Source organism: Salmo trutta, chromosome 2 (genome assembly GCF_901001165.1).
Source record: "Salmo trutta chromosome 2, fSalTru1.1, whole genome shotgun sequence".
Classification (NCBI taxonomy): Eukaryota; Metazoa; Chordata; class Actinopteri; order Salmoniformes; family Salmonidae; genus Salmo; species Salmo trutta.
The window spans coordinates 44178192-44205061 of record NC_042958.1 but is presented as its reverse complement, the minus strand read 5'-3'; the positions used below and the strand labels follow the sequence as shown (position 1 = coordinate 44205061).

The 26870-nt window shown below is 42.6% G+C and overlaps 2 protein-coding genes across 2 annotated transcripts in view; both read right to left on the bottom strand.

The window, feature by feature from the left end:
• Positions 1 to 1538: 1538 nt before the first annotated feature.
• On the bottom strand, positions 1539 to 5043 carry LOC115155613 (peptidyl-prolyl cis-trans isomerase A). The gene is made up of 6 exons (XM_029702399.1): positions 4762 to 5043; positions 4386 to 4416; positions 4180 to 4268; positions 3808 to 3904; positions 3195 to 3270; positions 1539 to 2299 (listed from the first exon to the last, which is right to left on the bottom strand). The coding sequence occupies exons 1-6, from the start codon at positions 4921 to 4923 to the stop codon at positions 2164 to 2166; spliced, it is 591 nt and encodes a 196-aa protein (XP_029558259.1). The 5' UTR covers positions 4924 to 5043; the 3' UTR covers positions 1539 to 2163.
• A 7275-nt stretch (positions 5044 to 12318) lies between these two features.
• Positions 12319 to 26870, bottom strand: part of LOC115155607 (zinc finger MIZ domain-containing protein 1) — a 387284-nt gene continuing 372732 nt past the window's right edge. Inside the window, exons 22-23 of the mRNA XM_029702387.1 lie at positions 26161 to 26406; positions 12319 to 15179 (exon numbers count right to left, since the gene is read on the bottom strand). Of these exons, the coding sequence (XP_029558247.1) occupies positions 15072 to 15179; positions 26161 to 26406 (354 nt within the window). The 3' untranslated portion in view covers positions 12319 to 15071. The remainder of the gene's footprint in view (positions 15180 to 26160; positions 26407 to 26870) is intronic.

Below are 26870 nucleotides of genomic sequence, written 5' to 3'. Positions count from 1 at the left end.
GCCTTGGCAGGAACTAATGGGGATCCATAATAAACCCCAGGAAGAGTAGCTGCTGCCTTGGCAGGAACTAATGGGGATCCATAATAAACCCCAGGAAGAGTAGCTGCTGCCTTGGCAGGAACTAATGGGGATCCATAATAAACCCCAGGAAGAGTAGCTGCTGCCTTTGCAGGAACTAATGGGGATTCATAATAAACCCCAGGCAGAGTAGCTGCTGCCTTGGCAGGAACTAATGGGGATTCATAATAAACCCCAGGCAGAGTAGCTGCTGCCTTGGCAGGAACTAATTGAGATCCATAATAAATACAAATATTAATCAGAACCAGCCGAAAACAAAATGGTTGTTTCTGATATAACTGGCTAGCTCATCAGCTGTGCACGCTAGTAGTGTTTCAATCGGTGATGTCACTCGCGCTGAGACCTTGAAGTCGGTTTCTCTTGCTCGGCAAAGGGTCGTGGCGTTTGTGGAGCGATGGGTAACGATGCTTCATGGGCGACTACTGGCAATGTGTTCAGAGGGTCCCTGGTTCGGGTCAAGGAGGAGGGTCACACAGGACATAAGATCATCAGTGCAATGGAAGACAGAGCCAAGCTCATGTCCCTCAACGAGAAATGAAAACATTCATCTCTACAATAACGTGGATCATGGTCTTTGACTGATTGCTTTGTGAATGAATGGAACAAGTCTCGTGTTAATGCTCATAACTACACGCTTCACTATTCATTTTATATCAATGATCTTAACTTTGATGTGGTGTAACTTTCTAGAATGTCCTGCTCTTACTTGTGGTATGTCAGTTCTGAATTTCAAATCAAACTTCGTCACGTGCCGAATACAAGTGTAGACCTTACCGTGAAATGCTTACTTACAAGCCCTTAACTCTTTTTGAACTGCACTGTTTAAGAAAACATTTACCAAATAAACTACAAAAAATGTAAATAGTCCGGTGGCCATTTGATTAATTGTTCAGCAGTCTATGACTTGGGTGACTGGAGTCTGACAATTTTATCCCTTTCCTCTGACACTGCCTATTATATAGGTCCTGGATGGCAGGAAGCTTGGCCCCAGCGATGTACTGGGCCATACGTAGTATCCTCTGTAGCGCCTTGCGGTCAGATGTCAAGCAGTTGCCGTACCAGGCGGTGATGCAACCGGTCAGGATGCTCTCGATGGTGCAGCTGTAGAGCTTTGAGGATTTGCGGACCCATGCCAAATCTTTTCAGTCTCCTGAGGGAGAATAGGTTTTGTCGTGCCCTCTTCACAACTGTCTTGGTATGTTTGGACCATGATAGTTTGTTGGTGATGTAGACACAAAGGAACTTGAAACTCTCGACCCGCTCCACTACAGCCCCATTGATGTTAATGGGGGCCTGTTCGGCCCGCCTTTTCCTGTAGTCCACGATCAGCTCCTCTGTCTTGGTCACATTGAGGGAGAGGTTGTTGTCCTGGCACAACACTGCCAGAATTTACTTGTGAAAATGTGCTGGAGCAAGAAATGTATGAAGGCGAAGAAAACACACAAATGCCAAAAACCATCTGACGTTATGTAAAAGTGTATGACGTTTATTCCAGATGTTACTGCAGTCCCTGTTACAAAACATTATAGGCTTTCCAGAATCATTGTCTTTAAAAAAAAAAAAGAATTTAGACAAACTGGTTAACTGAGGCATACGCACAGGCATCAACTGGTTTATTGGATACGTTCACATTGAATGAGTTAGCTTAGCACTGGCCCAGTAAGTGGGTGGTTGAAAACTTTATCGAAAAGATCAACCACAGAATAAGTCTAACTTTCCCTTTCCCCACTAAAAACAGTGTTTGACATAATATCCCTGAAAAAAACAAACACTTGTCAACATGCCATACAGACACAATTGATATGTTTAAAGACGCAGTTCTATTCTGATCTTTTGCTAATAATTGCTATTTTGATCAATGAGCTCAGATCTTTTACCAATAAAATTGGGCTGCCTGTGTAAACACAGCCTATGTTCCAGTCTGTATTGTAAACAGTAGATCATTTCACATTGAAATCACAGTAGCAGGGGTTTAGAAACCATCACACCGACTCCATACCAGTTCCCTCTATAGTGCACTATTTAGGCTCTGGTCCAAAGGTGTGCACTATATAGGGAATAAGGTGCCATTTGGCCGGTCCAAGGCTACTTAAGCTCTCCACAGTCTGCGATGGTGATCCTCTTGGATGTACGCCCAGAACGGGATCCGAACGACTCCACTTTCCTGATCACATCCAGTCCCTCGGTCACACTGCCAAACACAACATGCTTGCCATCCAACCTGAGAGAGAGGAGAAAAATGTTTTAAAAAAAAGAGAAAAATGTTTATTATCACTGCCCCGGATTGGCAACAGAGTCATAATGGTATGGGTAAGCACTGTATTCATGAAACGTCTCAGTGTTGGAGTGCTGATCCAGTCAATATAATATTTGTTGTTTATGATCTAAAAGGCAGAACTGATCCTAAATCAGCAGTTCTACTCTCAGACTCTTAATGACTATGAGCAAGAGCTGAGCAATATGGCGGAAAATCCACAGCACCATAAATTGACTGATTTAACACAATGATGAACAAAACGATACATCTATCAACGTGCACCTCAGTTACTTTGGTACGCCCTGAATTTCTACTACTTTGAACATCGTAGTTATCAATTGTCTAAATTAGCAGATATATTTCAAACTTCACATTTCTCTAGTATAGGATAATTACTGTACATAATAATATCAGTAAAATGTTTTCAGTTTATCGTCCCAGCTCTACTATGGGCAATGGTTTGCCCTAGTAAGGTGTCTGTCTGTCTGTACGTACCACTCTGTCTTGAAAGGTATGTCTGTCTGTCTGTACGTACCACTCTGTCTTGAAAGGTATGTCTGTCTGTACGTACCACTCTGTCTTGAAAGGTATGTCTGTCTGTACGTACCACTCTGTCTTGAAAGGTATGTCTGTCTGTACGTACCACTCTGTCTTGAAAGGCATGTCTGTCTGTACGTACCACCCTGTCTTGAAAGGTATGTCTGTCTGTACGTACCACTCTGTCTTGAAAGGCATGTCTGTCTGTACGTACCACCCTGTCTTGAAAGGTCTGTCTGTCTGTACATACCACCCTGTCTTGAAAGGCATGTCTGTCTGTACATACCACCCTGTCTTGAAAGGTATGTCTGTCTGTACGTACCACTCTGTCTTGTCGGTGCAGATGAAGAACTGAGAGCCATTGGTGTTGGGCCCAGCGTTGGCCATTGACAAAATGCCTAAATGGACAAAGAAACAGCACATTACATTATGTAACTAAGTGACGCCTGTTAGCTGAGATACTGCACAGCTGAAGACAAGACACGTTGCATTTGGGTAAGGAGAGTTACTATGACAATATTAAGTTAATGATCTAAAACAGGGCTGTTGAATTAAGGTTCTGTTTTTTTGCTTCTACCTGGTAGTTAATACCACACCCCTAGTGTCCCAGGTGTGAATCACTCCCTGATTTGGAGAGAATGAAAACCAGAAGTGGCCCTCTAGGATCAGGATTGAACAGCCCTGATCTAAAACATCAACATGAGGCACTGCTTAATTACCTTTCATCAAATCACAAAGAAAAGCAATATTTGGTCAATTGATTCCTTATGGCTGTGTTAACCCAAAATAATGAATCATCCTGCTAGACCACATTGGGTTCATTATGCTGTTAAGCTCTCATTGAAATATGGGCAGTGCAATGCTGCCACCTAAGGGTTGAGAGGAAATAATATTTTTATGCACACTATTTACCAAAAAGGGGAATTAATAATTACCAGCTCCTGTGTGCTTCAGCTTGAAGTTCTCATCTTCGAATTTGGTTCCATAGATCGATTTCCCTCCAGTTCCATTGTGATTAGTAAAGTCTCCTCCCTATAGAGATGAATAGAGACACATTTAGAGGGGTCGAGCATAGGCCTGTGAAAGACAGAGAGAGAGAGAGAGACAAAGAGACAGAGAGAGAGGGGTCATGCTTTACCCCTGTGAAACAGAGAGGGGTCATGCTTTACCCCTGTGAAACAGAGAGGGGTCATGCTTTACCCCAATAAATGTGAAAAGATAATTGGGATATATAATTTCAACAAAAAAAACAAACAAAGAAAGTCCATTCAATGACATAACCCTTAACAGTAACTAGGCCTAGCTACCTGGCACATGAACTGAGGGATGACTCTGTGGAAGACAGACCCCTTGTAGCCAAAACCATTTTCTCCTGTGCACAGGACTCTGAAGTTCTCTGAGGGACAAAAACAAAACAAAAAGTTTTGTTTACCCATCACAACAGGAAGTTGACTATGAATACAAAGGATGATGTCACATTATTGCATTTTGAATCGTCCCCCCCCTACTATACCTGCTGTTTTTGGCACCACATCAGCATTCAGCTGCAAAATAAAAATAGGATTGGTTATGATATAGTCTAGTCCGTTGTGATATAGTCCGTTGTTATATAGTCTGTTGCATGCAGCGTTAATACAATAGACCGACAGTAAGGTTGCAGAGTTGGCATGTTAATTCATTGCGTTTTAACGCCAACTGAGTGTACTTCACGTTGGTTACAAGTTGCAGCATGTTGTCAAAGTAGCCTACTCCATTCCTAGTGCACCTCATGATACCAATGGATAAGGCTACCCGTTATCTCAAAAGCCGAGCCTTAAACAATCAGAAAGCACATTTGTATAGCTACGCAACTCGCGGATCAAATTCCTGGTCAAGACAGCTGAACTCACCTCGAAGGTTACTCTCCCGAGGGACTGGTTGTCTGCAGCAATGTCAAAGTAGACAACAGGGTTAGTGGCTGCCGGGCCAGCAGAATACATCCGAGCGGCGGTAAACGCCAACGAACATCCTGAAATTATCTTTATCCGACTCGATAAAACGTTAAGTAGCATTTCAACACAACGTGTTAACACAAAAATATACTTGAGATGGAGTGAACTATCACGCAAGGCACTTACATACACAGCCGACGGCAAAGAGGAAGTTCAGATGAATATCAAGGGCAGTGTGGTGTTTAAAGGAATCAGCATTTCGCTGTGCTGCGCATTAATGCTATCTAGGAATCAGCATTTCGCTGTGCTGCGCATTTGTGTTCTCTGGCAATCAGGGTTGTGCTGCAAGTATAGATAGGCACACTCCAAGTACCTGAAAGTGTCCGTAGGCAAAATAAGTGGGTAGATCAACAGCGACGGGTTTAACATCAAAGCTCCATTATTGGTTAGGGGATAGCTAGGTGCATTGCGAGTCAGCTTAATGTTTACATAGCAGGTTAGGTGAATGAGGTTAAGGTTAGGAAAAGGATTAGGCTTAGCTAAAATGCCAGTTGTCAACACTTGACTCGTCGTGCAGCCCAATCAGCCACGCAAAACGGTCTTGAGTGGGAAAAAAATCTGCCCAATTAGCTGATTCGCTTTCCATACATCCACTCACTTCTGTTGATCCTCCCACTTCTGTTGATCCTCCCACTTCTGTTGACCCTCCCACTTCTGTTGACCCTCCCACTTCTGTTGACACTCCCACTTCTGTTGACACTCCCACTTTCAGGCACACTCCATGTGTGCAGTGACCCATGACTCTGTGCTGCTCATTAAAGTTTGTCACGTGCACAAATACAGTGAAATGTCTTTCTTGCAAGCTCTTTCCCAACAATGACTCAATATCCGTAATACTATAAAATAAGTCAAGTAAAACAAAAACACACAAGAAATAGAAATTTGAAGAACACGAGAAAGCTATATTACATGTTTGTCTATGGCGATTGCATGGCTCTGTGCTCGATTTTATACACCTGTCAGCAACGGGTGTGGCTGAAATAGCCGAATCCACTAATTTGAAGGGGAGTCCACATACTTCTGTATATACAGTATAGTGTACAGTCGTGGCCAAAAGTTTTGAGAATGACACAAATATAAATTTCCACAAAGTTTGCTGCTTCAGTGTTTTTAGATATTTTTGTCAGATGTTACTATGGAAAACTGAAGTATAATTACAAGCATTTCATAAGTGTCAAAGGCTTTTATTGACAATTACATGAAGTTGATGCAAAGAGTCAATATTTGCAGTGTTGACCCTTCTTTTTCAAGACCTCTGCAATCTGCCCTGGCATGCTGTCAATTAACTTCTGGGCCACATCCTGACTGATGGCAGCCCATTCTTGCATAATCAATGCTTGGAGTTTGTCAGAATTTGTGGGGTTTTGTTTGTCCATCCACCTCTTGAGGATTGACCACAAGTTCTCAATGGGATTAAGGTCTGGGGAGTTTTCTGGCCATGGACCCAAAATATCTATGTTTTGTTCCCCTAGCCACTTAGTTATCACTTTTGCCTTATGGCAAGGTGCTCCATCATGCTGGAAAAGGCATTGTTCCTGGATGTTCCTGGATGGTTGGGAGAAGTTGCTCTCGAAGGATGTGTTTGTACCATTCTTTATTCATGGCTGTGCTTAGACAAAATTGTGAGTGAGCCCACTCTCTTGGCTGAGAAGCAACCCCACACATGAATGGTCTCAGGATGCTTTACTGTTGGCATGACACAGGACTTTTGGTAGCGCTCACCTTGTCATCTCCGGACAAGCTTTTTTCAAGATGCCCCAAACAATTGGAAAGGGGATTCATCAGAGAAAATGTCTTTACCCCAGTCCTCAGCAGTCCAATCCCTGTACCTTTTGCAGAATATCAGTCTGATGTCAGCTGGTCCTTTTGTGGCAGGGCTGAAATGCAGTGGAAATGTTTTTTTGAGGATTCAGTTCATTTGCATGGCACTTTGCAATTAATTGCAATTCATCTGATCACTCTTCATAACATTCTGGAATATATGAAAATTGCCATCATACAAACTGAGGCAGCATACTTTGTGAAAATTAATATTTGTGTCTTTCTCAAAACCTTTGGCCACGACTGTACAGGGAGTACACTGTAAGAACATCGCATGTTCTGAATTCTGTCACTGTACACTTCAAAAGTGCTGAACAAATAGTTATATTGACTGTGTCTGTCGTCGCTCGCTCATTAATGTCTTAATCGAAATTACGAATTGCCTCTTATCCACTTGTCCCCTTATGTCATAGTTTGTACATCTCAATTGTCAGTCGAAACTCATTTGTTAAAGCAAGTCAGCCATATCAGCTTTGTTTTTTAAAAAGGCAGTAAATGAGGCTGAATGAACTGTTCCACTGCCAGACAAGGCTCCGCCAATAGCCAAGGTGTAGCGGTGGTAAGGTGTTGGGACTCTGCTGTTGGGACTGCTTTATGTAGGCCCTAACAGTTTTTGGGCACTGTTTGTCACCGTTATAGTGCAATTAATGTATTGTTTAGTGTTGTGTTGTGTAGTGGCTTTGCTGGCATGCATCCCACAATTATTTTTCTTTTCCCCACCAAGATGTATATGCTAAAATTGCCACCGTCCATACTATCTACATTTTACAGGCACAGTCTATTTTACAATAGTTATATTTTGTTTGTTTTTACTCCTGTCCTTCCTCTAACCTCAACCATCTATTTCTGATGTCCATCCAGTTTAATTTCTATTTGCCACATATTTTTAACTGTGCTGTTTCACAACATTTCTGAACCTATATACATTTTACAGGCCCCGTACGTTTTACATCAGTTATCTTGTTGTTATTAGTCCCAACCTTCAGCTCCATTCAACTCCTCCCATCTATCTCTTAACACCATCCATATTGGATTTCAATTTGCCACATATTTTTCAACTGTGCTGTGATGTTTCACAAAAGGTCTGAACCTTTCAATTCTCATAGTTTCCTACAGATTGTAAATTAAAAATAAACATTTTTTACTAAGAGTATTATTATATTATTGATCGATTGACTATGACTTTTCAAATCACCCAGTAGTGGTATCTGCAGAGTTAGCTCCAGGTAAATGTTGCAATTCTTCTGCCATTCCTGGACCTGTGACCAAAAACAAGCAACATATATATATGGACAATACCAAAATGAATTATCATCAGAGTTAATATTTAACAAATAATTAACATTACATTATCTATATATAAAAAAAAAAAAATAGACATACAGGTAACTGCCAGAATAAAGGAAACACGTGAGTGAATGAGGGATACAAAGTACATTGAAAGTAGGTGCTTCCACACAGGTGTGGCCCCTGAGGTAATGCTTAGGGTAACGTATAGAAATGCTGGGCAGGCCATTATTTTGGCTAGCATGGCAATGCCCCCCCCATCCACTTTATGTTGTCGTTTTGGCAGTTACATGTATCTACTCACATCCTGGGTCCTCCTGACTACTCAGGTATATGGTATAGAGCTAGAGTGGGCCTCAGCTTCAACTTGGTTTATAATCCAGAAAAATAACTGACGACAAGAAAACAATGGCATACAGATATCATCTGAATACATATTTATTAGATAAATATTAGCTTGTCACATCATCTAACTACATACAATAATTCTGCAAGACTAAAAATCACAATTAGTTCCTATATTTTTCTGACCAGTTTTTAGAATATGAAATGATTGTACATACAATGTACAAACATAGAGACAAATGGCCACATTTTCACCTTAGCTTGTACCATTTAGATTTCATAAAAAAATTGCCCAAACTATGGATTTGGTTACAATCTGTTTGGGTTTGGACCCCCTATTCATCCCTCCCCCGGTATTTTCCTCAATACTCTTTTTTTTCTTTACAGTTGTAGCACCTCAGATACTCAGGTGATAGACTAGTACACGTAGGCTAAATATTAACATGTAGGCCAAACATAGCTGTCCCAGTCCCCCCTTAAGTAACAAAATAGGTTAAAGTAAATTACAGAGAAGGGTCACCAAAAAATGCCAAGAAGAGATTTTTTTCTACAGACCAGCCTAACTAACAACTTTTCATTTTCCATAAGTCAGGCCTTCTTCCAATTGAAGAGGTTGCAAGCCTCTTGATATTCTGAATAAAACGATACACATTCCCAGGGAAAATGAATACATTTCTGTTCACAAGTGTCTCTATTCATTTACATTGTGTACAGGTTTATCCTAGGGCCAACAGATAACCACTATAGCAGTCTCCCATGCAGATCCTTCCTAAGCCTAAATGGGTTGTGTACTGCCTGGTTTTTTTTGTTTTTCCTTTTTGAAACTGAATTTCCCACAGAAACGCTATACTTTCAGATGATTGTTACAGATTTAGGTTGCCCTCTACACAAACCTGATAGCTGTGTATCTCCTAGCTCTGGTCCAGTGCATTACACGTGACGTAACACCCCGGGACCGGAGCTAGGTATCGCCATGGGATTGATCAAGTTTAGGTTTCAATTCAGATATCAATTCAAAAGAAAAGTTGATGTGGCAGTCCTTTGTCAAGAAGATTGATCAATTGATTTCATGATTTAAGTGACAGGCTTTACATTAATATCAGCTATTCTATCGACATATCTCTTGTACTGTAACAAAAACTATTTCTAGAGCAATAATGAAGTTTAAAATGTTAGGTTTACAATAACCAGGATGTTTTAATCAGTACATTGCTACAGTTAAATGAAATTAGATGTCTAACTTTACATAAAAAAAACAAAAAAAACAATACAAAATAATTTACCCCCCCTCCAAAAGAAAACAGCATTTAAAATGGGAAACAAAATGTAAATGGTCTTTAAGCTTTTTTTTTTAAAAGCCAAATTTTCAATAACAAAAATAAAAACAATATCAAACATTTCTTTAACATAAGGCTGTGGTATCTCTAAAATACCACTTTGTATATTGACAATAATTAGCAACAATTATGATATTGACATAGTTCTCTGATAACATTGAAAGATAGTGGATAACTCCCACAGTTTTTGTGAATCATTATTGTCCATTCTTATTTAAAAATGTGAATGTTAGTTCTCGAAATACACGACTTCTATATGAATTTTACTCTACAACATTTGAGCACAAAAGAAGATCTGTGAATATTGCTTTATCACACTTGATACATTATATTTAAATTTTTATCCCCCCCCCCAAAAAAATGCCTGACCAGTCTATTATGAATGACACCAGGGATGAAGAAGTTGGGAGACAGAGAGAAGCTACGTCCCAAAACGGAGCGTATTTGGGACACTGCCTACGACAGAAGGAAAGGCTACCGTACAGTTGTTGTCTAGGAACATAGTGGATTCGAAATGGGTCCACTGGGTTTGTTATGACGGATCACACAGTGAGAGAGATCTATTAAAGTGGATGGACCACATAGAGATATCTGTTAAAGTGGACGGACCAGAGAGAGAGATATCTGTTCAAGTGGATGGACCACAGAGAGAGATATCTGTTAAAGTGGACGGACCACAGAGAGAGATATCTGTTCAAGTGGATGGACCACAGAGAGAGATATCTGTTCAAGTGGATGGACCACCACAGAGAGAGATCTGTTAAAATGGATGGACCACAGAGAGAGAGATCTGTTAAAGTGGATGGACAACAGAGAGAGAGATATCTGTTACAGTGGACGGATCACAGAGAGAGAGAGATCTATTAAAGTGGATGGACCACAGAGAGAGAGATCTATTAAAGTGGATGGACCACACAGAGAGAGATATCTGTTAAAGTGGATGGACCACCACACAGAGAGAGAGATCTGTTAAAGTGGATGGACCACCACACAGAGAGAGATATCTGTTAAAGTGGATGGACCACCACACAGAGAGAGATATCTGTTAAAGTGGATGGACCACAGAGAGAGATATGTTAAAGTGGATGGACCACAGAAAGATATCTGTTAAAGTGGATGGACCACCACAGAGAGAGATCTGTTAAAGTGGATGGACCACAGAGAGATATCTGTTAAAGTGGATGGACCACAGAGAGAGATATGTTAAAGTGGATGGACCACCACACAGAGAGAGAGATATCTGTTAAAGTGGATGGACCACCACACACAGAGAGAGAGATATCTGTTAAAGTGGATGGACCACAGAGAGAGAGATATGTTAAAGTGGATGGACCACAGAGAGAGATCTGTTAAAGTGGATGGACCACAGAGAGAGATATCTGTTAAAGTGGATGGACCACAGAGAGATATCTGTTAAAGTGGATGGACCACAGAGAGAGATATCTGTTAAAGTGGATGGACCACAGAGAGAGATATCTGTTAAAGTGGATGGACCACAGAGAGAGATATCTGTTAAAGTGGATGGACCACAGAGAGAGATATCTGTTAAAGTGGATGGACCACAGACACAGAGAGAGAGAGATCGGCAGCATATAGCTGACAATGAGACATTTGGAGGGGATAGGTTCACCTATGAGAGGAGAGAGAAGACAGTCTGTATTCCCTATGTCGTGCAATACTTTTGACCAGAGTTCTATGAGTTTCCCTATGGTCCCTGGTCAAAAGTATTGCAGTTTACAGTATATAGTAGTTTTGTCATGATACCAGTGTCGCGATACTAGGAAGTAAGGAAACAAAGGAAAAAAAACATGAAGGAGACTCGATGTCTTGACGAAAACAGTCCTAATGATGGAAAAGACAGTCTTGTTACCCAGAGTCACATGTGTTTATTTTCCAAGCTGTAACACAATATTTTACAAAAGTAGGTTTTAAAGAACCACAGTGGAGTCTGCTTCGTGTTTCCTTTTTTACCAAGGAAAATCTGGTATCGTAGAATCGCGATACTGGCATCATGGCAACACTATAGGGAACAGGGTGTAATTTGAGACTCAACTACAGTCAGTGTTGGGTTTGTTTTGGGAGGATGGGATCAGTTGGACTTTGACTAATTATGTAAAAGGACAAAAAATTATCAAGATGATACAAAAATATTCACAAATTATATTTACAATATTTTCTTCAAAAATAATACATTTGCATACTCAACAGCACTCTTGTCATAAAGTGAACTTGAAAACAAATGTGGCATACTTTCAGCTCCAGTACTGCGTTCGTTTAAACCCAGACTGACAACTTCAACAGTGGTGACTGACGGATGATCCCTGCTAGTTTTCCTCCATATCTTTGAAATGAAGATTAACTACCAGCACACACGCACGCTCACGCACGCACACACACACGCGCACACACACACGCGCACACACACACGCGCCCACACACACGCGCACACACACACGCGCACACACACACACTCTTGCATCCCAATCCCTCTTTGGTTATGATAAACATTTTCACAATGTTTGATGAAGTCACAATTTCCAGCAACAAAAAAGCTACTAGAAACAAAACGAAAGCCAATTTCAACCCCTAATATCAGTGTACTGGGATAACAGCACTATCCCTTCGAATATTACTGTTAAATAAAAGACACACAGAAAGACAGAAAGCGGTGGTAACAGCAACTTTAAAAAGCACACCATACATTTGTCAGCAATGGTACCTTAGTACCCTCAAAAGTAGTGCACTATACAGGGAACAGTGTGCTATTTCAGTCACACACTATCTTTACTACTTGGAGAACACCCCCAGACAAGGGCCTGGCACCTAGCACTTTGTTTACTAATAACAGAATTCAACAGGGAGAGCTAGAGACGCAGCTCTGTAAAATGGGAAGAGGAGAAATACCAGGTGGTGCATGCAGAGAAGATAAGAGAGAATGATAAGAGGAGCAACACCAGGTGGTGCATGCAGAGAAGATAAGAGAGAATGATAAGAGGAGCAACACCAGGCGATGCATGAAGGTAAGAGAGAATGATAAGAGGAGCAACACCAGGCGGTGCATGCAGAGAAGAGAAGAGAGAATGATAAGAGGAGCAACACCAGTCGGTGCACGCAGAGAAGAGAAGAGAGAATGATAAGAGGAGCAACACCAGGCGGTGCACGCAGAGAAGAGAAGAGAGAATGATAAGAGGAGCAACACCAGGCGGTGCATGCAGAGAAGATAGAATAATAAGAGGAGCAACACCAGGCGGTGCATGCAGAGAAGATAGAATGATAAGAGGAGCAACACCAGGCGGTGCATGCAGAGAAGAGGAGAGAGAATGATAAGAGGAGCAACACCAGGCGGTGCACGCAGAGAAGAGAAGAGAGAATGATAAGAGGAGCAACACCAGTCGGTGCACGCAGAGAAGAGAAGAGAGAATGATAAGAGGAGCAACACCAGGCGGTGCACACAGAGAAGAGAAGAGAGAATGATAAGAGGAGCAACACCAGGCGGTGCATGCAGAGAAGATAGAATAATAAGAGGAGCAACACCAGGCGGTGCATGCAGAGAAGAGAAGAGAGAATGATAAGAGGAGCAACACCAGGCGGTGCATGCAGAGAAGATAGAATAATAAGAGGAGCAACACCAGGCGGTGCATGCAGAGAAGATAAGAGAGAATGATAAGAGGAGCAACACCAGGCGATGCATGAAGGTAAGAGAGAATGATAAGAGGAGCAACACCAGGCGGTGCATGCAGAGAAGAGAAGAGAGAATGATAAGAGGAGCAACACCAGGCGGTGCACGCAGAGAAGATAAGAGAGAATGATAAGAGGAGCAACACCAGGCGATGCATGAAGGTAAGAGAGAATGATAAGAGGAGCAACACCAGGCGGTGCATGCAGAGAAGAGAAGAGAGAATGATAAGAGGAGCAACACCAGGCGGTGCACGCAGAGAAGATAGAATGATAAGAGGAGCAACACCAGTCGGTGCACGCAGAGAAGAGAAGAGAGAATGATAAGAGGAGCAACACCAGGCGGTGCATGCAGAGAAGAGGAGAGAGAATGATAAGAGGAGCAACACCAGGCGGTGCATGCAGAGAAGCGAAGAGAGAATGATAAGAGGAGCAACACCAGGCGGTGCATGCAGAGAAGAGGAGAGAGAATGATAAGAGGAGCAACACCAGGCGGTGCACGCAGAGAAGAAAGACAGATAAGATAGGAGATCTAACTAGCTTGATATCGGCCTGACAGGATACTCAAATAGTAACCCACAGGGTTGGGGACAATTCAAATTGAAGTCAATCAATTCAGGAAGTGATATGTTCACATAGTTAAATATCTATCAATGAATCAATCAATTGGTGACTCTACTCTGTCCAGGATAATATAGAAACTAGATACAGTAACAATCAGAGATTCTAAATGTCTATGTTGTAGGGTAGACTCTCTCTCTCTTAGAAGAGGATGATTGCCAGTTTCCAACCCACCTGCGGCTCCGCCTTCTCCCTCCACTTGGTTTCCTCCATCGCTTTTTTTTCAAAAAAAGGAGGGAAGATTTCTTCCCCTAAATGTTAAAAAAACATTTAACAAAATGTTTTTTTGTTTTGATGTTGTTGAAACTAAGTGGGAGCTGTTGAACATTCCAAAAAATCGCAAATTTCTCAGAAACGTTTTGGTAATAGTGTTAGAAAAAGCTATCTCACTTTAAAATGTGTTTTGTTCCCTTTGAGATGTGTGTGTTGCTATATCTTGTGCTTTCACATGATGTGCAGTGGCAGACAGACAGACAGACAAACAGTGATACCGTAATAACCAGTCCCGGGAACAGTAACTGTGACAACGTTTGGGACAACAGGAAGCTGAGACGACCTTAAAAGGTGAAATAATAACGTGGATATTACACACACTGGCCAGATAGTGCAGGACATTTTGTTTTTCAATGTTTTTCTTTCTCCCTTATATATTTAATGAATTCCTTCTTTTTTTTCTTTAAAAGGAAACAAAATATGAATAAAAAGAAAACGCATCAACATTTTCCTAAATGTGCACACAGACACTGGTGGCATACAAAATGAACTGAAAATCAGATAGCTGGTATCATCGATGGTCACATGGGTGGCGCTGCAGCGGGAGGCAGACAAGCAGGGAGGCAGACATCACTCACTGCAATACCCTGTCCTGCTATGTCTTTTTGAGTTTTAAAACATTGTTCAGTCAGTCTGTCAGCCAGTCAGTCTGTCAGCCAGTCAGTCAGTCTGTCTGTCAGTCAGTCAGTCTGCTGGAGAATCAATGCAAACTGTACAAGAGGAAGAGGAGAAAGGGAGTGCATCTTTGTGTTTGTCAAGTACTGGAGCAGGTCTCAGGTCAGAGGTTATAGGTCCAACTCCAGGCAGTCCTATACGTGTTTGTTTTTATGAACTGATCTAGAATCAGAGTCAGTTGTTTTCGAAGAGCGAGAGAAGGTCATCATTGCTACTGCTCGGGAGGTCTGGAGGATCCAGGTAAGACAACAAGTCATCTGGGTTAGCCAGCTCTGGAAGGAGCTACATAGAGAGGGGAGAAGAGAACAAGTCATCTGGGTTAGCCAGCTCTGGAAGGAGCTACAGAGAGAAGGGAGAAGAGAACAAGTCATCTGGGTTAGCCAGCTCTGGAAGGAGATACACTTTTTATAGCTACTGTTTACAGGCCTCCTGGGCCATATGCAGCGTTCCTCACTGAGTTCCCTGAATTCCTATCGGACCTTGTAGTCATCGCAGATAATATTCACATTTTTGGTGACTTTAATATTCACATGGAAAAGTCCACAGACCCACTCCAAAAGGCTTTCGGAGCCATCATCGACTCAGTGGGTTTTGTCCAACATGTCTCTGGACCTACTCACTGCCACAGTCATACTCTGGACCTAGTTTTGTCCCATGGAATAAATGTTGTGGATCTTAATGTTTTTCCTCATAATCCTGGACTATCGGACCACCATTTTATTACGTTCGCAATCGCAACAAATAATCTGCTCAGACTCCAACCAAGAAGCATTAAAACTTGTGCTATAAATTCTCAGACAACCCAAAGACTCCTTGATGCCCTTCCAGACTCCCTTTGCCTACCCAAGGACGTCAGAGGACAAAAATCAGTTAACCACCTAACCGAGGAACTCAATTTAACCTTGCGCAATACCCTAGATGCAGTTGCACCCCTAAAAACAAAAAACATTTGTCATAAGAAACTAGCTCCCTGGTATACAGAAAATACACGAGCTCTGAAGCAAGCTTCCAGAAAATTGGAACGGAAATGGCGCCACACCAAACTGGAAGTCTTCCGACTAGCTTGGAAAGACAGTACCGTGCATTATCGAAGAGCCATCACTGCTGCTCGATCATCCTATTTTTCCAACTTAATAAGGAGGAAAATAAGAACAATCCGAAATTTATTTTTGATACTGTCGCAAAGTTAACTAAAAAGCAGCATTCCCCAGGAGAGGATGGCTCTCACTTCAGCAGTGATGAATTCATGAACTTCTTTGAGGAAAAGATCATGATCATTAGAAAGCAAATTACGGACTCCTCTTTAAATCTGCGTATTCCTCCAAAGCTCCGTTGTCCTGAGTCTGCACAACCCTGCCAGGACCTAGGATCAAGGGAGACACTAAAGTGTTTTAGTACTATATCTCTTGACACAATGATGAAAATAATCATGGCCTCTCAACCTTCAAGCTGCATACTCGACCCTATTCCAACTAAACTACTGAAAGAGCTGCTTTCTGTGCTTGGCTCTCCTATGTTGAACATAATAAACGGCTCTCTATCCACCGGATGTGTACCAAACTCACTAAAAGTGGCAGTAATAAAGCCTCTCTTGAAAAAGCCAAATCTTGACCCAGAAATTATAAAAAACTATCGGCCTATATCGAATCTTCCATTCCTCTCAAAAATTTTAGAAAAAGCTGTTGCGCAGCAACTCACTGCCTTCCTGAAGACAAACAATGTACACGAAACGCTTGAGTCTGGTTTTAGACCCCATCATAGCACTGAGACTGCACTTGTGAAGGTGGTAAATTACCTTTTAATGACGTCAGACCGAGGTTCTGCGTCTGTCCTCGTGCTCCTAGATCTTAGTGCTGCTTTTGATACCATCGATCACCACATTCTTTTGGAGAGATTGGAAACCCAAATTGGTCTACATGGACAAGTTCTGGCCTGGTTTAGGTCTTATCTGTCGGAAAGATATCAGTTTGTCTCTGTGAATGTTTTGTCCTCTGACAAATCAACTGTAAATTTCGGTGTTCCTCAAGGTTCCGTTTTAGGACCACTATTGTTTTCACTATATATTTTACCTCTTGGGGATGTCATTCGAAAACATAATGTTAAATTTCACTGCTATGCGGATGACACACAGCTGTACATTTCAATGAAACATGGTGAAGCCCCAAAGTTGCCCTCTCTAGAAGCCTGTGTCTCAGACATAAGGAAGTGGATGGCTGCAAACTTTCTACTCTTAAACTCGGACAAAACAGAGATGCTTGTTCTAGGTCCCAAGAAACAAAGAGATCTTCTGTTGAATCTGACAATTAATCTGGATGGTTGTACAGTCGTCTCAAATAAAACTGTGAAGGACCTCAGCGTTACTCTGGACCCTGATCTTTCTTTTGAAGAACATATAAAGACTGTTTCAAGGACAGCTTTTTTCCATCTATGTAACATTGCAAAAATCAGAAACTTTCTGTCCAAAAATGATGCAGAAAAATTAATCCATGCCTTTGTTACTTCTAGGTTGGACTACTGCAATGCTCTACTTTCCTGCTACCCGGATAAAGCACTAAATAAACTTCCGTTAGTGCTAAAATCCTAGAATCCTGACTAGAACCCAAAAAATTGATCATATTACTCTAGTGCTAGCCTCCCTACACTGGCTTCCTGTTAAGGCAAGGGCTGATTTCAAGGTTTTACTGCTAACCTACAAAGCATTACATGGGCTTGCTCCTACCTATCTTTCCGATTTGGTCCTGCCGTACATACCTACACGTACGCTACGGTCACAAGATGCGGGCCTCCTAATTGTTCCTAGAATTTCTAAGCAAACAGCTGTAGGCAGGGCTTTCTCCTATAGAGCTCAATTTTTATGGAATAGTCTGCCTACCCATGTGAGAGACGCAGACTCAGTCTCAACCTTTAAGTCTTTACTGAAGACATATCTCTTCAGTAGGTCCTATGATTACGTGTAGTCTGGCCCAGGGGTGTGAAGGTGAACGGAAAGGCTGGAGCAACGAACCGCCCTTGCTGTCTCTGCCTGGCCGGATTCCCCTCTTTCCACTGGGATTCTCTGCCTCTACCCCTATTACGGGGGCTGAGTCACTGGCTTACTGGTGTTCTTCCATGCCATCCCTGGGAGGGGTGCGTCACTTGAGTGGGTTGAGTCACTGATGTGGTCTTCCTGTCTGGGTTGGCGCCCCCCCCCTTGGGCTGTGCTGTGGCGGAGATCTTTGTGGGCTATACTCGGCCTTGTCCCGGGATGGTATGTTGGTGGTTGGAGATATCCCTCCAGTGGTGTGGAGGCTGTGCTTTGGCAAAGTGGGTGGGGTTATATCCTACCTGTTTGGCCCTGTCCGGGGGTTTCATCGGATGGGGCCACAGTGTCTCCTGACCCCTCCTGTCTCAGCCTCCAGTATTTATGCTGCAGTAGTTTATGTGTCGGGGGGCTAGGGTCAGTCTGTCACATCTGAAGTATTTCTGTTGTCTTTTCCAGTGTCCTGTGTGAATTTAAATATGCTCTCTCTAATTCTCTCTTTCTCTTTCTTTCTTTCTCTCTCTCGGAGGACCTGAGCCCTAGGACCATGCCTCAGGACTACCTGGCTTGATGACTCCTTGCTGTCCCCAGTTCACCTGGCCGTGCTGCTGCTCCAGTTCCAACTGTTCTGCCTGCAGCTATGGAACCTTGACCTGTTCACCGGACGTGCTACCTGTCCCAGACCTGCTGTTTTCAACTCTCTAGAGACAGCAGGAGCGGTAGAGATACTCTCAAAGATCGCCTATAAAAAGCCAACTGACACTTACTCTTGTGTTACTGACTTGTTGCACCCTCGACAACTACTATGATTATTATTATTTGACAATGCTGGTCATTTATGAACATTTGAACATCTAGGCCATGTGCTGTTATAATCTCCACCCGGCACAGCCAGAAGAGGACTGGCCACCCCTCATAGCCTGGTTCCTCTCTAGGTTTCTTCCTAGGTTTTGGCCTTTCTAGGGAGTTTTTCTTAGACACCGTGCTTCTACACCTGCATTGCTTGCTGTTTGGGGTTTTAGGCTGGGTTTCTGTACAGCACTTTGCGATATCAGCTGATGTAAGAAGGGCTATATAAATACATTTGATTTGATTTGATACAGAGAGAGGGGAGAAGAGAAAAGAACATGCCGCTTAGTAAAGATCTGTATGAGAAGGTTGATCTAATGTTGACATGGAAACGGTGAAGGAAAAAGCGTCACAAAAAAACATCTGCACATTCCATTCCAATGTATTTCATCACAAATGTAGGATCTATACTAGTCCACTTTGAAATATATAAAATCCCAATAAACAATGTAAAAAAACAACAACAACATAAAAAAAACATGTATACTAGTGATGCACTGGTCAGCTGTTTGTTTACCCACACCCACCCGCAATACCTACACCCACCCATAATTGCTAATAACCCATTCGCAACCACCCGACTACATGCGAAAATCAAATATAGAAAATGCGCTGTACAGTCCGTAAAACATTTTTGACAGGAGATGCAGGCCTCAGATTTAGATAGGCCTAACATTTTGGTGGGCTATTTTTTGTCAACTTGTCTATAGTTAGATACATGCAACTTCTCTTCTGTCATTATAAACTCAGCAAAAAAAGAAATGTCCCCTTTTCAGGACCCTGTCTTTCAAAGATAATTCATAAAAATCCAAATAACTTCACAGATCTTCATTGTAAAGGGTTTAAAACCTCTTAGGGCTAGGGGGCAGTATTTTCACAGCCAGATGAAAAACATACCCAATTTAAACAGGTTACTACTCTGTCCCAGAAACTAGAATATGCATAGTATTAGTAGATTTGGATAGACAACACTCTGAAGTGTCTAAAACTGTTTGAATGGTGTCTGTGAGTATAACAGAACTCATATGGCAGGCAAAAACCTGAGAAAAAGTCAAGCAGGAAGTGGGAAGACTGGTGCTTGTAGTCCTTACAAGTGATTGCCTTGACTGTATACAGTGACTTAAGGTTCATTTTTCACTTCCTAAAGCTTCCACTAGATGTCAGCAGTCTTTAGAACGGTGTTTGAAGATTCTATGGTGAATTTGAAGGGAATACCAGCTGTGGTAAACTGGTGTCCCATTATAAGGCATGGGCTCAAGTCACGCGCAATGACTTGGGAGCGAGCTGAGTTCACTCCTAAAGAGAACGGATAGGTCCGGTTGGAATTTTATTCAAGGTATATGATAAAAACAGCCTAAAGATTGATTCTATACATCGTTTGACATGTTTCTACAAACTGTAGTATAACTTTTTTGACTTTTCATCTGGACTAAGTAAGCACGCGCGTAGTGGATTTGGATAGTGAACTTAACGCGCGAACAAAATTGATTATTTGGAAATAAATATGAACTTTATCGAACATTTATTGTGGAGCTGGGATTCCTGGGAGTGCCTTCTGATGAAGATAATCAAAGGTAAGTGAATATTTATAATGTAATTTCTTAGTTTTATTGACTCCAAGATGGCGGGTTTCTGTTTGCTAGTTGTTAGTGTCATCTGGGCTGTACTCAGATTATTGCAAATTGTGCTTTCGCCGTGAACCTTTTTTGAAATCTGACAAAGCGATTACATTTAGGAGAAGTGTATCTATAATTCTGTGCATAACACTTCTATACTGATCAATGTTTACGATGAGAATTTACGTACTATGTGTGGTCATTGTGCTCATTCACCGAAAGGTTTGGAGGGAAAACATTTCTCAACATTACGCGCCAATGTAAAATGCTGTTTTTGGATATAAATATGAACTTTATCGAGCAAAACATACATGTATTGTGTAATATAATGTCCTGTGAGTGTCATCTTATGAAGATCGTCAAAGGTTAGTGCTTCATTTAGCTGTGTTTTGGGTTTTTGTGATGCATCTAGTTGCTTGGAAAATGGCTGTGTGGTGTTTCTTGTGAAGTTTATGTCCTAACATAATCTAATTTTATGCTTTCGCCGTAAAGCCTTTTTGAAATCGGACAATGTGGTTAGATTCACGAGAACTTTATCTTTAAAATGGTGTAAAATAGTTGATTGTTTGAGAAAATGGAATTATGAGATTTTAGCTGTTTTAAATTTGGCGCTCTGATTTTCCACTAGCTGTTGTCAAAATCAATCCCGTTAACGTGATGAGAACGGGAAGGGTCCCATAGAGGTTAAACACTGTTTCCCATGCTTGTTCAATGAACCATCAACAATTAATGAACATGCACCTGTGGAACGGTCGTAAAGACACTAACAGCTTACAGATGGTAGGCAATTAAGGTCACAGTTATGAAAACTTAGGACACTAAAGAGGCCTTTCTACTGACTCTGAAAAACACAAAAAGAAAGATGCCCAGGGTCCCTGATCATCTGCGTGAACGTGCCTTAGGCATGCTGCAAGGAAGCATGAGGACTGCAGATGTGGCCAGGGCAATAAATTGCAATGTCCGTACTGTGAGACACCCAAGACAGTGCTACAGGGAGACAGGAAGAACAGCTGAACGTCCTCGCAGTGGCAGACCACGTGTAACAACACCTGCACAGGATCGGTACATCCGAACACCACACCTGCGGGACAGGTACAGGATGGCAACAACAACTGCCCGAGTTAAGCCAGGAACGCACAATCCCTCCATCAGTGCTCAGACTGTCCGCAATATGCTGAGAGAGGCTGGACTGAGGGCTTGTAGGCCTGTTGTAAGGCAGGTCCTCACCAGACATCACCAGTAACAACGTCGCCTATGGGCACAAACCCACCGTCGCTGGACCAGATAGGACTGGCAAAAAGTGCTCTTCAATGATGAGTCGCGGTTTTGTCTCACCAGGGGTGATGGTCGGATTCGCATTTATCGTCGAAGGAATGAGCGTTACACCGAGGCCTGTACTCTGGAGCGGGATCGATTTGGAGGTGGAGGGTCTGTCATGGTCTGGGGCGGTGTGTCACAGCATCATCGGACTGAGCTTGTCGTCATTGCAGGCAATCTCAATGCTGTGCGTTACAGGGAAGACATCCTCCTCCCTCATGTGGTACCCTTCCTGCAGGCTCATCCTGACATGACCCTCCAGCATGACAATGCCACCAGCCATATTGCTCGTTCTGTGCGTGATTTCCTGCAAGACAGGAATGTCAGTGTTCTGCCATGGCCAGCGAAGAGCCCAGATCTCAATCCAATTGAGCACGTCTGGGACCTGTTGGATCGGAGGGTGAGGGCTAGGGCCATTCCCCCCAGAAATGTCCGGGAACTTGCAGGTGCCTTGGTGGAAGAGTGGGGTAACATCTCACAGCAAGAACTGGCAAATCTGGTGCAGTTCATGAGGAGGAGATGCACTGCAGTACTTAATGCAGCTGGTGGCCACACCAGATACTGACTGTTACTTTTGATTTTGACCCCCCCTTTGTTCAGGGACACATTATTCAATTTCTGTTAGTCACATGTCTGTGGAACTTGTTCATTTTATGTCTCAGTTGTTGAATCTGGTTATGTTCATACAAATATTTACACATGTTAAAGTTTGCTGAAAATAAACGCAGTTGACAGTGAGAGGACGTTTGTTTTTTTGCTGGGTTTATGTTGCCCTAGAAGACTAAATAAACCAATGCTCACCAGAACAATGTCAAACATCTAATTGACATCGGTAAAGTTTTCTTTCACCTCTGCTTCTCTCACGCAGCAAAGACGCTTAGGAACTCCACATTATTTTGTATTTTTTTAATGGAAATATTTTTCATGCAAATCAGTTTGACTGTTTTTAAGGGAATTAAAGCTGTGGAAAATGACCCAACATGTTCTGATAAGATTTCACTTCGGGTTGGATGCATATTTTATGTGGTTGAAATACTATCAGCTTTTATGATGCTGATGATGATAGCACCTTTACAGACGGTCTCTAACTGTGGTAGAAATACTATAAGCTTTTATGATGCTGATGATGATAGCACCTTTACAGACGGTCCCTAACTGTGGTAGAAATACTATCAGCTTTTATGACGCTGATGATGACAGCACCTTTACAGACGGTCCCTAACTGTGGTAGAAATACTATTACCCTTAATGATGCTGATGATGATAGCACCTTTACAGACGGTCCCTAACTGTGGTAGAAATACTATCAGCTTTTATGACGCTGATGATGATAGCACCTTTACAGATGGTCCCTAACTGTGGTAGAAATACTATCAGCTTTTATGACGCTGATGATGATAGCACCTTTACAGACGGTCCCTAACTGTGGTAGAAATACTTTTACCCTTAATGATGTTGATGATGATAGCATCTTTACAGATGGTCTTTAACCGCACATTCATTTTCTCAAGATGTTGAAATAAATCAATCATATTTCTCCACTCCTGTTCCCGAGTCAAAATGTATATTTGGTGTATCGTTTTACTGCAAGAAATGCTTAATTCTGCAGGAGTTAATATTCAACTGTGAGAGGTTATAGACCTACAGTCAGTGTCCAGATTTCAGTTTCCATTTAACATATCTGGACAGTACAGTTCCCTTAACATACCATATTTGAAGTTCCCGTCTTGTGACTGTTGAATTTTTATAACACCTTGCAATCATCACATATAACATCTTTCCCAAACATTAGACTACTGCTCTGGCCCTCTTTCCCAAACATTAGACTACTGTTCTGGCCCTCTTTCCCAAACATTAGACTACTGTTCTGGCCCTCTTTCCCAAACATTAGACTACTGTTCTGACCCTCTTTCCCAAACATTAGACTACTGCTCTGGCCCTCTTTCCCAAACATTAGACTACTGCTCTGGCCCTCTTTCCCAAACATTAGACTACTGCTCTGGCCCTCGTCCCAAACATTAGACTACTGTTCTGGCCCTCTTCCCAAACATTAGACTACTGCTCTGGCCCTCTTTCCCAAACATTAGACTACTGCTCTGGCCCTCTTTCCCAAACATTAGACTACTGTTCTGGCCCTCTTTCCCAAACATTAGACTACTGTTCTGGCCCTCTTTCCCAAACATTAGACTACTGTTCTGGCCCTCTTTCCCAAACATTAGACTACTGTTCTGGCCCTCTTTCCCAAACATTAGACTACTGTTCTGGCCCTCTTTCCCAAACATTAGACTACTGTTCTGGCCCTCTTTCCCAAACATTAGACTACTGCTCTGGCCCTCTTTCCCAAACATTAGACTACTGTTCTGGACTCTTTCCCAAACATTAGACTACTGTTCTGGCCCTCTTTCCCAAACATTAGACTACTGTTCTGGCCCTCTTTCCCAAACATTAGACTACTGTTCTGGCCCTCTTTCCCAAACATTAGACTACTGTTCTGGCCCTCTTTCCCAAACATTAGACTACTGTTCTGGCCCTCTTTCCCAAACATTAGACTAATGCTCTGGCCCTCTTTCCCAAACATTAGACTACTGTTCTGGCCCTCTTTCCCAAACATTAGACTACTGTTCTGGCCCTCTTTCCCAAACATTAGACTACTGCTCTGGCCCTCTTTCCCAAACATTAGACTACTGTTCTGGCCCTCTTTCCCAAACATTAGACTACTGTTCTGGCCCTCTTTCCCAAACATTAGACTACTGTTCTGGCCCTCTTTCCCAAACATTAGACTACTGTTCTGGCCCTCTTTCCCAAACATTAGACTACTGTTCTGGCCCTCTTTCCCAAACATTAGACTACTGCTCTAGCCCTCTTTCCCAAACATTAGACTACTGTTCTGGCCCTCTTTCCCAAACATTAGACTACTGTTCTGGCCCTCTTTCCCAAACATTAGACTACTGCTCTGGCCCTCTTTCCCAAACATTAGACTACTGCTCTGGCCCTCTTTCCCAAACATTAGACTACTGTTCTGGCCCTCTTTCCCAAACATTAGACTACTGTTCTGGCCCTCTTTCCCAAACATTAGACTACTGTTCTGGCCCTCTTTCCCAAACATTAGACTACTGTTCTGGCCCTCTTTCCCAAACATTAGACTACTGTTCTGGCCCTCTTTCCCAAACATTAGACTACTGCTCTGGCCCTCTTTCCCAAACATTAGACTACTGCTCTGGCCCTCTTTCCCAAACATTAGACTACTGTTCTGGCCCTCTTTCCCAAACATTAGACTACTGCTCTGGCCCTCTTTCCCAAACATTAGACTACTGTTCTGGCCCTCTTTCCCAAACATTAGACTACTGTTCTGGCCCTCTTTCCCAAACATTAGACTACTGTTCTGGCCCTCTTTCCCAAACATTAGACTACTGCTCTGGCCCTCTTTCCCAAACATTAGACTACTGTTCTGGCCCTCTTTCCCAAACATTAGACTACTGTTCTGGCCCTCTTTCCCAAACATTAGACTACTGCTCTGGCCCTCTTTCCCAAACATTAGACTACTGTTCTGGCCCTCTTTCCCAAACATTAGACTACTGCTCTGGCCCTCTTTCCCAAACATTAGACTACTGTTCTGGCCCTCTTTCCCAAACATTAGACTACTGTTCTGGCCCTCTTTCCCAAACATTAGACTACTGTTCTGGCCCTCTTTCCCAAACATTAGACTACTGCTCTGTCCCTCCCTTCTCTTTATTTTCAACTCTCCATTTCACAGCTTGTCTCTTATTGAATTCAATTCCGACAGTCCTTTTTACCTCAGTGGATCCGACGGTAACTCTTTTTTTGTGTATTTGGCACGCATACAGTTATGCTTCAATCACACCGACAGCGTCATTTCAGTTTGGTACACCAGAAGTACATTCATTTCCAGTGAAATGCTGCGTTTGCCTTGCAGCGTTGCTGAGGCAGTTTCTTCTGTGTGGTGCATACGTTGGATTTATCGAACGTAAGCATCACATTGTCTGCGTAGACGGTTTGACAGAAATGTTAGCAGAAGGTGAATGTTGAACTTTTGTTGAACAAATATCCAGATGATACTGCGTACCGTTTTGTGCCGTGATGCTGTAGGTGTGATCGAGGCGTTAGGCCCTAAAGCTTAGGCTTACATAATAACAGCAGATGATAAAAAAAACTTGTAAAAAACTCTATGTAGCCTATAAATCGCACAAAATTAATTCAATTATGGATTTTTAATTCATTGATTTCTCTTTATTCAACCTTCAGCCATGCAATATTTCATGACCACCCACCACGTGGATATAACCGCAGACACCGTGGGACAACCCGACTCATAACCCACGGTTAACCCATAACCCATCACTAATATATACGTTTCAAATGGCACCCTATTTTCTAAATAAGTAGTGCACTATATAGGGAATAGGTTGCCATTTGGGACGTAACCCATGTGTGTCTAACTTACATCCAAGGAAGGTTCGGGCATATCTGGGAGCCCTCCACCCAGTCCCTCTAAGGGGTCGCCGTGCTGCTGAGGATGATTGTTAGGGCCGGGCTGTTGTTGCTGTGGGGGCGGAGCCTGTTGTCGTGACGGCTGAGGAGGCCCACTGTGATGCAACGGCTGTCCCGATTGGCTGCCGGGGTGAGATGGAGCGTGTAAGCTCTGCTGTAACAAGTTGTGGGACTGGTCAGTGTTGGCAGGATGAGGTATCTGAGAAAGGAGGAAGAGAGAGAGCGAAAGAGAGAGTAGGAGAGAGAGTGGGAGACAGAGGGAGAGTAGGAGAGAGAGAGAGTAGGAGAGAGAGCGAGAGTAGGAGAGAGAGCGAGAGTAGGAGAGAGAGAGAATAGGAGAGAGAGAGTAGGAGAGAGAGAGTAGGAGAGAGAGAGAGACAGAGAGTGAGTAGAGAGAGAGAGAAAAGGAGAGAGAGAGAGAGAGAGTAGATAGAGAGAAAAGGAGCGAGAGAGAGAAAAGAAGAGAGTAGAGAGTGAGACAGAGAGAGAGTAGAGAGAGAAAGAGAGAGAGAATAGGAGAGAGAGCGAGAGTAGGAGAGAGAGCGAATAGGAGAGAGAGAGAGAGAGAGTAGGAGAGAGAGAGAGAGACAGAGAGAGTAGGAGAGAGAGAGAGAGAGAGACAGAGTAGAGAGAGAGAGAGAGAAAAGGAGAGAGAGAGAGAGA